Genomic DNA, 13,617 nt, shown 5'->3' on the forward strand with positions numbered 1-13,617 from the left:
AACGCCAAGAGGCCGAAGTCCGCATCGACAGCCTGCAGCCACCCGTAGACCCCCCAGCCTGCGGAGTCATGGTGTCCGTTCTATCAACTCCATTGCTCCTTACCAACTGGTTTCGCTTCGTAGGGTACACGATTCCCGGATGAGGGACTTATATACTATGGGCTCCGTATATGAATCGCAGATTCCCGGCATTGGCGACGGAAAGTGGCATATCAAGTTATCCTAGCAGGTCATTGACGGAGTCCTTCTTCTTTCCCCCTATCTTTTCTCTTTCTGTGAGCAAATTGCCTTCCTATTCTTTCAAATTGCCATGTATTTCAACCCTAACAGAGCCAGTTCCATCGAACATTGGAAGAAATAACAACAATGAAGTATCGCGGCGTCGTTTATGATGTCGGACTGAGGTTCGGAGACCAGGGATTTTCGGTCGAACCCTTCGACCCAATCCTAGTAAAATACGACATGCGCGTCATCGCCAACGACATGCACGCCAATGCTGTACGGATCGAGGGGAGGATATCCATCGACTGGAATCTGCTGCACGGGCTGCTCACTCAATAGGGCTCACGGTTTTCTTTAACCCGTGGAAGATGAATGAAGGTGTCGATGGGACGCGCGCCTATTTTGAGGACGCCGCGGAGCTGGCCGAACAACTACGAAACGAAGGCGTCGATATCATTTTTGTTGCTGGCTGCGAGTACACGATCTTCAGCAAAGGGATCTTTCCTGGCGAATCTTTCCTTGAGCGTGCAATGTGGCTCGGCGCTCAGTTTACTGGCGGCCATATGACGAGAGATATCCCCCAGGTCTTACGCGATAAATCTGTGGAACTAAATAAAGTCCTGCGGTCTTTTGCTAGAGTTATTCGCACCAAATTTGGTGGACTGCTGACATATTCGGCCGGCACCTGGGAACTGGTAGACTGGGACATTTTCGACATCGTTGGTATCGACTATTATCGCCGAGGAGAGACTGAAGAGGAATATGTTGCTGGTCTCGAGCGTCACAGGTTCGGCAAGCCTCTTGCCGTTATGGAAGTTGGTTGCTGCGCTTATGAAGGAGCTGCTGACCGCGGCGACGGCGGATTCATGCTTCTGAAGAGCACGAATCCAGATGGAAGCGGCGTTTTCGAAGGTGGCGTGGTCCCGACTCGGAGCGAGCGGGAGCAGGCCGATTATCTCGGCACACAACTCAATCTCCTTGCTGCTGCGGACGTTCATGCGGTCTTCGTCTATGTGTTTTCATTCCCGTGCATGCGGAGGGGGAAGGACCAAGGGACCTTGACATGATGTGTTTCTCATTGGTCAAATACTTCCCGGATGGGGACCCGAGGTCGAATGTTATGCCTCCCTGGACACATAAGGAATCTTTCCACCGAGTTGCGGACTTCTTTCTGTCCATGCTACAGCCGCAGCTATAGTGTTCCAGTGCACCGACTTTGTTATCCAGCGTGACACCATTTGATGCTGTGAGTTGTTTACCGCTTGCATAAGACGAAATATTCAACAGCCAATCTTCCCGTATACTATAGCTCTATAACAATTTGACGGATGCTTCCTATTCTATTGGTATTGCTCTCGGAAGACCATAATCTTCTCAACTTCGTTGCCAGCAGTATCCTCCTCTACCCAAGCACGCCACATACCACCACAATTGAAGTCGAATACAACCTTGCCCCGATGTAGTTTGACATCCGATGCCCTGTTCACAGGGAAAATCTCTGCCTCTATACCGATAATACCTCCTTCACCCTCGCCAGTCTTTTTCCATCTGGAGCCGGCCGAACGTTGAAGTTCACCACCAGGCCCAGTAACAGCCGTCACTGCGTCTGCAAGTCCAGAGGGGAACCTGCCTGGCGGTGAAAACCGTAGCATTGCAGCAACCGTGCGCGCAGCCGCAACCCGAAGGAACGAGTCTCCATTCCCCGTCCCAGAGACCGCGATGGCCCGCCGATGAGAGTATTGAGCAGAAGGTTGATAAGAATGACAACCCTTCTCGAACCCCAAGTCCAGCTGCCGGGAGGAACAATCACCCGAAAGGGGCGAGTAACTAGGTAGGGCCTGATCTCGCAAGAACGACGGTATGCAATCCCCGAGCCAATTTCTCGCGTTACGCAACAAGCCACCGACAGAGGAATCTTCCGACACTGCCTCAGCACCACCCGAGACAATCTCATCCCAAGCCTCGGCCCAGAACCCAGCTCCCAGGGTAGGCGTATCACCAATTCTCCCGGGCAACTTATTCGTCAAACCACCGGTACTGGTAGCAACAGCCAGATTCCCCCACTGATCAAGACAGACACACCCCACAGTGCCCTGAGTTAGAAAGACAGGCTCCTCCTCGCCCTTCAAACCCCTTATATGCTCATCCCATCTCTTCTGCGTAAAGAACCACTCATCGGAACAAACCTCCAATCCCCAATCCCGAGCAAGAGTCTCCACATACGGAGCAACGAGCTGGGAATGCATACTCCCTCCGTCATCTACAGGAGATCCATCAGCGGCGACACCCGATCTGAGAAGCGACTCGCGCGCGAGACGGATCGGGTGACGGACATTACGGAGGCCCATCACGCCTGCGCCGCGTTTGATTGCGCCTGGCTGTGCTGGGTCGGGGTGAACGGATGTCACCATTATGGAGGCTTCCATTTCGATAGTGCCGGCTGTTGTGAAGACGCTGCCGCGGCCGCAGTTGAAGAGGGGGTCGTCTTCGAGGAGGGAGACGGCGTGGACCGCTGCATCTAGAGCTGTGCCTCCATTTTTGAGGAAGGCGTGTGTTGAGCGGAGATAGGATTGGAGTGAGGCGTGGTGGGCGGCGTAGAGGTCTGGGGGTAGTTTGGAGCGTTGGATGTTGCCAGCGCCACCGTGGATGATCAGGGTTGGTTTGAACGAGGCTGGTTTCGTCATTTCACTGTGTATCTAGGTAATTGGGCTGGTGGGAATAGTTATGTTGGTTGTTGTTTGGTGCGGGGAAAGATAAGGCGGAGGCGGAGTAACATTGTCTGAATTGGGGTATCATCCATATCTTCTATCGACATTGCATAAATGCAACCATATAGGGCTATGTACAAAGCTACCTAGTTGAATAATCCATGTGCAGGGTTGAATTCTATCACGATGGCAGATTCCAAATAAAGTCTAATGTCCCACCATCATACATGGGAAATTGACATCCATGGCTCATATCAAACGGTGCCATCGATGGGTCAAAGGGCAGCGAAAGCCAGTTATCTGCACCAATATCGTTCAAGGACGGGATATATCCCAGATCTGGTGGTGTGTCCTGCACTACTGGGGCCCTCATGGAATTTGACCGGTCACCAGTGTCCGGCCCCGGCCAAGGAGGGGGTCCCATGGATGATCTTCGCGTGGCGTCTTGGCTACTTTTCGCCACTTTCGACGACGCAAGTAGATTCCGCCGCAAGCGCGAGACATGCATTTCTAGCAGTGCAGCGTACCGCGTGCTCAGATGCACATCATCCAAGGCGTTTGACTTGAGTGCTTTGATACTCTTCTCTAGGATTTCAATTGATTCCTGGAGCTTGGCTTGCCGTGTACCCAGACTGAGGGCTTTCATCAAGAAGATCGAAGCACTGGTTATGCGAAGAACAATTCGGACTGGCGAGAACCGTAGCGCCCCTACCTCGGCTAGATGGGTGACTTTTTGCAAGATCTGGCCACATCCTTCGATCACCTCTTGGATGTATTCGTAGTCGGTTGGGTCGATAGTCATGGGTCGCACCCCATCGAAGCTGTTGTGGTCGTTCTCTGCGACAGCACGCTCCACTACTGCTTGCATTCCCACTGAATGCGTGTAGACGCGGACGAAGTGGTACTCGATGAAGAGATCGTTGTAGAATGCTTTATCAAGTACCTGAGGCTGTAGGTACTTGTCTTTCCATTGGTTTAGAAGAGGTCGGAAATGTTCGAGAAGGCCTACATAGCGGCCGCTGTGCAGTTGCTGGCGTGCAAACGCGGCAGAGGGAAAGAACATATCAGTCACAGACTTGGCTAGTTTGGTAAGCTCAATCCATGAATCCATGAAGGTCAGCCATGTGCTGCCCGGTGGACTTAGTCCCTGTGGCTTCCGTCCGCCTAGTATGGCATGGTTTAATGATTGAGGAATTGGTGACATGCATCCGATCCGCCAAGCCAATTGATTAATGTAGACATATAACAGACGTTGTACACGTTGCCAGCGGATTGCTATTTGATCTCTCCATTCTGGTTCGTCGGTTGGTGAGCTGGTCTCTTCTGTCTCGAATATCCCTAGCTCATGTGCAAGGGAGAGCGCACACCCAAGCAACATCCAGGACATTTGGTCAGATCGGCGTGCTGGTTCAATTATATCTTCCACCCCGCCACTACCAGGTGCTGAGCTTGGTTCTTTATTCTCATGGTTCCTGGGGGCTGATGGGATTAAATCATCGTCCCAGCCATCTGTCTCGGGCGGAAAATGCAAAGCACGAGGATGCCATTCTGACATCAACAGAAGTGCCTCCACAGTACCAAGACTCCGCACCTTGGATTTTGTTGATTTTTCTTGCCCAAATATCAGCCGCATCGTCAATTTCTGGCAATGTGACCATAGTCGATGGTGGATAAAGAAATTCCTCGACTCTCCCCCTGCTCCAGGAAGGACGTGATAGCGGGAAGAGATCATGAGAATGGTGGAGCATAGAACTGGCTCCCGAGCAATCAGCCAGTAGTGATATCGGTGATTGGAGTAGAAATCAGTTAAGATTGGAGATAAACAGGACATATTCTTAAAGAACCTACTTCGGGTTAGCTTTTATTTGGCGGGGACGAGGAACATGTAGGGAACACACAGATCAATAAAAGTCACAGCCTCTCTAGCACTAAACCAGCCCATCTTGACAAACCGACAAGCCTCCCAGACATTGAGAGTATCTTGAGTGGCGTCGGATAGCTTGACGGGACGTATTACCCGCGCCACCGACTCAAACGCGAAATCGTGGTTTCCGGGTGTTCGATCTTGTGTACTCGGACCTGCCGATGGAGGCTCAGCTAGTGATTCAGAGCTAGTATCGGGACTATTATCTTCTTGAGCAGTTGCAGCTTCGAAGAGAATATTGAGTGCATCATTGCCACTTGACACGACAGTGCGCATCATAGAGCTGGCGAGGGTGGAGTTCGATTGGTGTCTGTTATTTTCATATGTATGAGAAGGTGACCGATTAGCCCTTGGGGGCCCTACGGAAGGGTGATCGAGGGAGCCTCGATGAGAGCTCGCTTGATCCCGATGATATGACCATCCCGACTGAAAGTTGGTCTCGGGTATTGAGTTGGCTACTTCGCCTGCATGATGCATGTTCTGGATATGCCCCTGTACGAGAACAGGAGTATCAGGTGACGATGTCGTAAGTTGTCTGGTCTGTCGGGGTGAGACATCCGTCTCATAGCTCGCCGGTGATCGCGCTAGAAATTAACCAGTTAGGTATCCGCCGATTCAGATATGGTAAGCAGTCAATTCTAGCGTACCTCGTTTGCGTGACCTTTCCCACGCGCGTTTCTCGGGGAATACACAATCCCTTAGCTCCCTTCGGCAGCGCGCACATGGTGGGCCGATCGGAAGACCATCTGGGTCGGTTCCTAGGTCGCATTTGGCCTTCCGTTGCCGGCAAGGGATGCATGCCTTGTAAGTGCGTTGATACGGCTTGTCCGGACGGGAGGATCTGACACCATCCATCGTCAACCGTGCCTGGGCGGATTAGCCAGGATCTCTCCTGAAGTGGATTTCTGTGGATTCTGTGGATATTTTGGTGATGCTATGGATAATTGCAGGGAGACAAAGAGATGTCGAGCAAGGATTATTACCCGGCGATATCCGTCGGCCCCGCATAAGCTTCCCCGTCCACGGACTTGTTGTAGAGGTGAGAATTAGTCCACTAATTAAAATAGTACCAATGCATATATATTTTGACATGATTTATGAATGAGATTCTGTTCTAGTTTTAGCCTGAATTTGATTGGTGACAAATTGGACCTTGCTGAACTGACAGTTAATAATCAATAGAAGAAATCGCATATATATATATATCACACAGAGTATCAAGGTTTCAATCCCCAATAGCTCTAATGCAATATAGGTAGGACAATATACACTATTAGTAGAATACCCCACGTTCCTGCTAATAGTTAGAATAATAGAATGACACAAATGATACAAATGATATCCGCCGAGAGTTATAGCCGAAATGTGCGTACGCTTGAACTCGGCTTCAATATGACGGAAGTCATTCCGCCCCCATACTCTACATGTACAAGTCCACCTGGCCAAGGTAAACCGGCACATAGGATCCGTGTCTGGGGGAAAAAGTAACTTATAACGTAGTTGAACCTATGTAGCTTGGGTTATAAGCACAAATGCTCTTCCTTGTCTAGGCCCGTTTTCGTATCATCGCCACTCCAATATCCCATCAATCGAATACCACCCCAATCCTTCAGCACAATGACCGACACAGTGACTCTCCACACCTATTTCCGCTCCTCCTGCTCCGCCAGACTCCGAATAGCCCTACACCTAAAGCAAATTCCTTTCAAATCCGTCTACGTGAATCTCCTAAAGGGCGAGCAATCCTCCCCAGCCCATCTGGCCATCAACCCTTCAGGAACAGTACCAGCCCTAGTAATCCAGCGCGACTCCAAAGCACCCGTGACAATCACACAGTCTCTCGCCGCACTTGAGTACCTCGCAGAAGCATTCCCAGAGCAAGGACCCGCGTTGCTCCCTCCGATCTCGGACCCAGAGAGCCGCGCTGTAGTCCGCACACTGGCGGATATTATATCTTGCGATATACAGCCTGTTACGAACCTCCGAATTTTGAAGCGGGTTGGAGCGCTGGGTGTTGATCGTGCTGAATGGTCGAAGGATTTGATGGAAGATGGGTTTAGGGCTTATGAGGTTGCTGTTAAGAAATCCGCTGGCAAGTTTAGTGTTGGAGATTCTATTACCATTGCGGATTTGTGTTTGATTCCTGCTGCCTGGGGAGCTCAGCGGTTTGGTGTTGACTTGAGTCAGTTCCCGGTTACGAATGAGATTGTGAAGAACTTGGAGGCGGAGGAGGCTGTTAAGAAGGGACATTGGAGGTCGCAGGATGATACCCCCGAGGAGTTTCGTATTAAGGAGTAGCTGAAAGGGCTGTAAGTAGTAAATTGACTCTCCATCAAGGTTCTTGAAATATTCCATCGCCCGTGCTAGTAGTAGAAATGGCATTGTATAGCAGGCAGTTCTTTATCCTAGTTGTGCTGGCTGAATAGAATTGGCCGAGATAGTATATCTCAAGCTCTATATTGTGGAATTAAACAAAACTGAAACAAATCATAAAACACATTGATCATTTAATTTGATTTTAAGTCATTTACTGCAGTGAAACGGTAGGCAGGATAGTGCCAACACAATCGCCGAAGCCGACATAGTTGCCTTCTGTCCCAGCCATACCGCGCAGAGTAACAGTGTCACCATCCTCAAGGAACATACGCTCAGAGCCATCCGCCAGCTTAAGAGGAATCTTGCCGTTGGTCTGTTCCAAGAAACTACCCTGAGTCTTCGCCTCTTTACCAGAGATAGTACCCGATCCCAGCAAGTCACCGGTGCGCAAGTTGCAGCCCGTGATAGTGTGGTGAGCAACCATCTGAGGGAAAGAGTAGAGCAGGTTGCGAGCGTTGCTGTTAGAGATAGTAGTGGGCTGACCGCCGGGGTTGGTGACCTCAACATCGAGGGGGATTTCGTAGGCACTCTCGGCGCGCTTCTCGCGCAAGTAGGGAAGAAGAGACTCGCGGTTTGCAGGCTCCAAGCCGGCGGCCCGGAAAGGCTCGAGCGCATCGATCAGAACCACCCAAGGGGTGATGGTGGTACCGAAATTCTTGGCATTGAAGGGACCCAGAGGGATGTATTCCCAAGCCTGAATATCACGGGCGGACCAGTCGTTCATGAGAACCAGACCGAAAATGTGGTCTTCGGCCTCATCAATTGGGACAGGCTTGCCGAGATCATTGGGCTTGCTGATGAAGCAAGCAAGCTCAAGCTCGATATCGAGCTTCTTGCAAGGAGAGAAAGTAGGCACCTTGGGGTCCGCGGTGGGATTCGCCAGGATCTGACCCTGGGGGCGGTGGAGGGGAGTGCCTGAAGTCACAACTGAGGAGGCACGGCCGTGGTAGGCAACAGGAAGGTGTCTATAGTTAGGCTGGAGCGCATTGTCCGGGCCACGGAAGAGGACGCCAATGTTGTAGGCGTGGTTCAAACCAGCGTAGAAATCGGTGTAATCGCCAATTTGCATGGGGACATGGTTGGTAACCTGGGACAAGGGCAGCAAAGCTGACTTCTGGAGGGAGACGTTGTCCTTAAGGAGCTGTGGGAACTTTGTGTCGGCGCGGAAGACGTTCTGTAGATACTCGCGCACTTGTCGGTGCACAGGGCGACCAAGTGCAGCGAAGTCATTCAGTGTCGGCTGGCTGAAAACAGCCAGGTGTTGCTCAATAGTGGGTAGCTGTGAGAAACCTCCAGATGAAGCGAATGCGCTCAAGTTCAATGCATGATCGCCGATTGCAATCGCAGCTGTCTTTGAGACAGACTGTGTTGAGATGATGCCGAACGGGATGTTGGCGAGCGAGAACGGCGAGTTCTTGGGGATCTGAAGCCAGGAAGTCATGATGAATTAATGATGGAAGAGTTTAGAGAAAGAGAAAATCCAACTTTACGGGTCTTAACTACTTAGCTATGATGTTTAGTGCCCCGAAGTGGTGCGGAATTTGCCCGCTTCCCCCGCATTCAGCCGATGCGGAACGAAGGATAATCGCGGGAATTATCAGATTGCCGCGGAATGATGTGACACTCACATTATTTGCTTCTTTGAGAGAAGATCCGAGGTCTGATCTGGGATATTTGATGAAGATAAAGGTCGGCATTATCCAAAACCACATCACATCACTGCCAATATGCCTGTCACTAAGTTCAACCACCCCGATCCTTATAAGTACCAGACGGGCTTCGACTCGTATCACGAGTATGTATACATATAGTTTCCAACACAAACGAACACAAATTAATAAAGAAATAGGACGGAAGCCGTCGAAGGAGCTCTGCCAGTCGGTCAAAATTCCCCACAGAAAGCTCCATATGGGCTCTACACCGAGAAGCTCTCCGGTACAGCATTCACCGCACCTCGCCATGAGAATAAGCAAACATGGGTCTATCGGATTATACCCGCAGCAGCTCATGAAAACTTCGCCGCGGAGGATGTCGACTCGTATCATACGAGAATGACAACCGAGACCCACAAACTTCACCACATCCCCAACCAGCTGCGATGGAACCCCTTCGATCTAGATGAGAAGGTCGACTGGGTGCATGGACTCCACCTGATTGCAGGATCTGGAGACCCCACTCAGAAGCAGGGATTAGGCATTTTGATGTATGCCGCGGGCAAGGATATGGGCAAGGAAGCTTTCTACTCCGCGGACGGAGACTTCCTTATTGTACCTCAGCACGGTGTGCTAGACATCCAGACGGAGCTCGGCCGCATTATTCTGCGACCAAATGAGATCTGCGTCATCCCTCGCGGTATTAGGTAGGTGTCTTGGCTATCGACCGATGTTACATCGTAATCAATAACTAATCACTTCCATCAGATACCGAGTGACCCTCCCAGATGGCCCTGTGCGAGGATATATCTGCGAAATATACCAGGGCCACTACCAGCTCCCGGAGCTGGGCCCTATTGGATCCAACTGTTTGGCAAATGCACGCGATTTCCAAGCTCCCGTTGCTGCATTCGACGACGAGGAGGAAAGCGAGTACAAGCTTTACAGCAAATTCAACAATTCGCTCTTCGCCGCGCGACAGAACCACACCCCCTTCGATGTTGTCGCCTGGCACGGCAACTATTACCCCTTCAAATACGATCTCGGCCGATTCAACGTTATCGGTTCGATCTCATTCGACCACCCCGACCCTTCTATATTCACTGTACTGACGGCTCCATCGGACCACGTTGGTACCGCCGTGGCTGACTTTGTTATCTTCCCTCCTCGCTGGCTCGTCGCGGAGGGTACTTTCCGCCCACCATGGTACCACCGTAACACCATGTCGGAGTTTATGGGTCTGATCTCTGGTGACTATGATGCGAAGGTCGGTGGTGGTTTCAAACCTGCTGGTGCTAGTTTGCACAACGCCATGAGTGCACATGGTCCCGACTCGGGTGCTTTTGAGGGGGCTAGCAATGCTGAGCTGAAGCCTCAAAAGGTTGGTGATGGAAGTATGGCTTTCATGTTTGAAAGGTTAGTTCGATTTCAACTATTAGTTCCGAGATTTATTATATTTGCTGACAATGATTTAGTGCTCACATGGTTGGCGTGTCGGAGTGGGGTCTGAAAACCTGTCAGAAAGTGCAGCCAGAATATAACGAGCACAGCTGGAAACCTCTGAAACGGCACTTTGTGAACCCTAACAAAAAGGCCTAGGCTCGTTTGGGCCAGAAGCACTGCAATAAGGACACAGTTGCACGTTTTCAAATACTACAGAGTAGAGTTCTTTAGCCTAACAAGATACCAGAATTCAATCAAATCACTCAAAGTGAAGTTTATTATTCCTTCGCTATTCGAAATGTGGATTTGAAAGGATTCTCCATCCTCGGTTATCTTCACCCCTCAACCTCCTTTCTCATTGCCTCCTTAACAATAGCCCCACACATCTTAGCGTAAGGATTGGTCTGCACAGAAAGCTGCTGCGCAACCTTGTTTCCATACCGACCCCCAAAGAAGAAATCCCGACTAGCCATCTCTTCAAGCTGATCCGCTGAAAGTCCACGCAGACGCTCCGGACCCGTTTCGTCAATACGAGAACCCGCTTTCTTCACACGTGCGGCTTTCAGGAGTAAGTATCCCCGATGCGTGTGCGCGTCAGCCAATAACCGTCCCTGGGTTGTTGAGACTGCATCAGCGGGGGAGGCGGGTGTGGCCAAGGTTATGGCCTGGCCTATGTCAGAGAATATGCGAGAGCATAGCTGGGAGGTTTTAGGGGCAAAGAGGGCCGCATCGGCTATCTCCGTATCAGTGCGCTGATCACCACCCGCTTCTGTGCCGTAGATCAGATCCACCAGCAGGCGCAGTGTTTGTGCACGGTTTGTGTATGCTGAGGGATATGTTGGATGCTGGGTGAGAAGTGTGTCGAAGTCGTTCAGTGCTGACTGGACTATCTCTATACTTGGTGATTGGTTTGGTTGCAGCTTGCGAATTATATCGGTTTCGCGCTGTTTGAGCGACACCAAGTCTGCTTCAGAGATGTTCAGGGATGCTGGCCATGAGGGGAGCGATGAGTTAACGGTAACTCCTGACGATGGAGAGGATTCGGCATCAAATAGAGCTTGTAGTACAGCCGTATCATTAGATGTCAATGATGGGCGAGCAGTTGTGATCGAAGTCATCTTGGGAATCGGTGTTGAGGTGAAGGGTTGAGGGGATACTGTGAGATTCAATTTAGAATAGGATCACTGCAGAATAGTTGAAGAATGAAACCAAATGTCTCAAGCAACTGACAATGGTTGCAAGAGATTGAGACATCTTCGGATATTACGAGGATCTACAGGGTCTCAGCGGGTCCGGATACCTCAGGGTATTTCACGGGCCTGAAATAGCCGCACTGCCGAGTGGGTGTATGTATCCGCCGAGACAAATTGCGATTACAAGGTTTTACGCGATCATTCATTTAAAAGAAACAAGAGTGTATCTAGACTTAACTTCAAATAACTCAACGGTCGCTCATCTTGTACTACCATCTTTCTACATTCCATCCGCCGATATCATCATACAAACATAGAGATTCATCAGTATGGCCCCTTCAGCTATTTCCAATAGTCCTCCCCCTCAGTTGCCGGTGAGGCATCTTCAGTAGCCAGCTACCGCGGCTACGACCATGTCCATTGGTACGTTGGCAACGCCAAGCAAGCCGCAAGCTACTATATCACCCGCATGGGCTTCAAGCGTGTTGCCTATAAGGGCCTCGAAACCGGCAACCGCAACATCTGCTCCCATGTCATCCGCAACGGCGATATCACCTTCATCCTGACTTCCCCTCTACGGTCCCTTGACCAAATTGACCGTTTCAATCCTGAAGAGCAAGCCGAGCTTCGGGAGATCCATGACCACATCGAGAAGCACGGTGATGCTGTCAAGGATGTTGCCTTTGAGGTTGACAACGTCGATGATGTCTTCTTTGCTGCTGTGAAGAATGGTGCCAAGGCTGTCTCTAACCCTAAGGTCCTTGAAGATAAGAATGGTCATGTCAAGACTGCTACCATCCAGACTTATGGCCAGACCACACATACCCTTATTGAGCGCAGCGAATACCGTGGTGTCTTTATTCCAGGCTACCGTGCTGAGAATGGCAATGAGGATCCCATTGAGCAGTTCTTGCCCGGTGTTCATCTCAAGCATGTCGATCACTGTGTTGGAAACCAGGACTGGGATGAGATGGATAAGGTCTGTGAATAGTAAGTTTGGTCCAGATTGTTTGATTGAGCCTCATTTACTGATACCACTGTCTAGCTACGAAAAGGCTCTTGGCTTCCACCGTTTCTGGTCCGTCGACGACAATGAGATCTCCACGTAAGTGGTCTAATATATTCCAGCTGATCACCAGTCACCGTCACTAACCTCATGATTATAGTGAGTTCTCAGCTTTGAGTAGTGTTGTCATGGCCTCACCCAACGAGCTCGTCAAGATGCCCATCAACGAGCCAGCAAAGGGCAAGAAGCAATCCCAGATCGAGGAATACGTGGACTTCTACAACGGTGCCGGTGTACAGCATATTGCCCTTCACACCGACGATATTATTCGCGATATCACCAATCTCAAGGCACGTGGCGTCGAGTTCATCAAGGTTCCCGAGACATATTACACAGATATGCAAGCTCGCTTGAAGCAGTCTGGCTTGGTACTGCAGGAAAGTTTCGAGACCATCCGCAGCTTGGATATTTTGATTGATTTCGATGAGGGTGGCTATCTGCTTCAGCTTTTTACTAAGGTATGTGGAAACTATTGACTCCGGTATTCGTAACTTTATACTAACCAGACAAATAGCACATGATGGACCGTCCTACTGTATTCATTGAGATTATCCAGCGACACAACTTTGAAGGCTTTGGAGCCGGCAATTTCAAGTCACTGTTCGAGGCTATCGAACGAGAGCAAGAACTCCGCGGTAACTTGGTTTAAGGAGTCGGACATTTTCCATTTTCTTCATGAGCCTTTGCAGTTTGAGAATTTGCATGCATTTAGCGAATTAGGGACTATCCCTCAATGACAATTTTTGGATCATCTCACTGTCCGCCGAGTTTTGTAACTCAGGTCGATAGATACTTGGGAGATATGGGGTCGTCGGCTTGTGTAGACCCCGGCTTCCTAGTAGCAATTAGTAGCTTGCTACTCTGGAAGTGATGACAGATGGTGAGATGTGTACTAAGTAAAAGGCAAACTGGTGGAGTGAGTACCACAGATAGGATTGACCCCCAGCTAGCAATGAGGCTATATATACCCAATAAAGATGGTATAGGTATTGTGTTGAGTTACTTCCAGCCGACAATTTATATGTTTTGGAAG

The 13,617-nt window shown here is 50.2% G+C and overlaps 8 protein-coding genes across 8 annotated transcripts; 4 read left to right on the forward strand and 4 right to left on the reverse strand.

The window, feature by feature from the left end:
- Positions 1–366: 366 nt before the first annotated feature.
- Positions 367–1,289, forward strand: N7516_000243 (uncharacterized protein; the record flags this gene model as incomplete). Its single annotated transcript, XM_057212965.1, has 2 exons — positions 367–498; positions 591–1,289. The coding sequence occupies 2 exons, from the start codon at positions 367–369 to the stop codon at positions 1,287–1,289; spliced, it is 831 nt and encodes a 276-aa protein (XP_057074848.1).
- A 273-nt stretch (positions 1,290–1,562) lies between these two features.
- On the reverse strand, positions 1,563–2,906 carry N7516_000244 (isoaspartyl peptidase/L-asparaginase; the record flags this gene model as incomplete). Its single annotated transcript, XM_057212966.1, has 1 exon — positions 1,563–2,906. The coding sequence occupies one exon, from the start codon at positions 2,904–2,906 to the stop codon at positions 1,563–1,565; it is 1,344 nt and encodes a 447-aa protein (XP_057074849.1).
- A 205-nt stretch (positions 2,907–3,111) lies between these two features.
- Positions 3,112–5,709, reverse strand: N7516_000245 (uncharacterized protein; the record flags this gene model as incomplete). The annotated part of the gene is made up of 3 exons (XM_057212967.1): positions 3,112–4,774; positions 4,829–5,438; positions 5,502–5,709. 3 exons carry the CDS (start codon positions 5,707–5,709, stop codon positions 3,112–3,114), a joined length of 2,481 nt encoding a protein of 826 aa, XP_057074850.1.
- A 762-nt stretch (positions 5,710–6,471) lies between these two features.
- On the forward strand, positions 6,472–7,152 carry maiA (maleylacetoacetate isomerase MaiA; the record flags this gene model as incomplete). The annotated part of the gene is made up of 1 exon (XM_057212968.1): positions 6,472–7,152. The coding sequence occupies one exon, from the start codon at positions 6,472–6,474 to the stop codon at positions 7,150–7,152; it is 681 nt and encodes a 226-aa protein (XP_057074851.1).
- Positions 7,153–7,381: 229 nt separating this feature from the next.
- On the reverse strand, positions 7,382–8,671 carry fahA (fumarylacetoacetate hydrolase FahA; the record flags this gene model as incomplete). Its single annotated transcript, XM_057212969.1, has 1 exon — positions 7,382–8,671. One exon carries the CDS (start codon positions 8,669–8,671, stop codon positions 7,382–7,384), a length of 1,290 nt encoding a protein of 429 aa, XP_057074852.1.
- Positions 8,672–8,957: 286 nt separating this feature from the next.
- Positions 8,958–10,481, forward strand: hmgA (putative homogentisate 1,2-dioxygenase (HmgA); the record flags this gene model as incomplete). The annotated part of the gene is made up of 4 exons (XM_057212970.1): positions 8,958–9,025; positions 9,080–9,589; positions 9,651–10,298; positions 10,358–10,481. The coding sequence occupies 4 exons, from the start codon at positions 8,958–8,960 to the stop codon at positions 10,479–10,481; spliced, it is 1,350 nt and encodes a 449-aa protein (XP_057074853.1).
- Positions 10,482–10,660: 179 nt separating this feature from the next.
- On the reverse strand, positions 10,661–11,443 carry hmgX (the record flags this gene model as incomplete). Its single annotated transcript, XM_057212971.1, has 1 exon — positions 10,661–11,443. One exon carries the CDS (start codon positions 11,441–11,443, stop codon positions 10,661–10,663), a length of 783 nt encoding a protein of 260 aa, XP_057074854.1.
- Positions 11,444–11,847: 404 nt separating this feature from the next.
- Positions 11,848–13,233, forward strand: N7516_000250 (4-hydroxyphenylpyruvate dioxygenase family protein; the record flags this gene model as incomplete). The annotated part of the gene is given in 5 exon segments (XM_057212972.1): positions 11,848–11,872; positions 11,887–12,508; positions 12,564–12,623; positions 12,685–13,042; positions 13,099–13,233. The coding sequence occupies 5 exon segments, from the start codon at positions 11,848–11,850 to the stop codon at positions 13,231–13,233; spliced, it is 1,200 nt and encodes a 399-aa protein (XP_057074855.1).
- Between the last annotated feature and the right edge of the window lie 384 nt (positions 13,234–13,617).

Source organism: Penicillium verrucosum (assembly GCF_028828655.1).
Source record: "Penicillium verrucosum strain IBT 35672 chromosome Unknown utg000001l_segment0_segment0, whole genome shotgun sequence".
NCBI classification, from domain to species: Eukaryota; Fungi; Ascomycota; class Eurotiomycetes; order Eurotiales; family Aspergillaceae; genus Penicillium; species Penicillium verrucosum.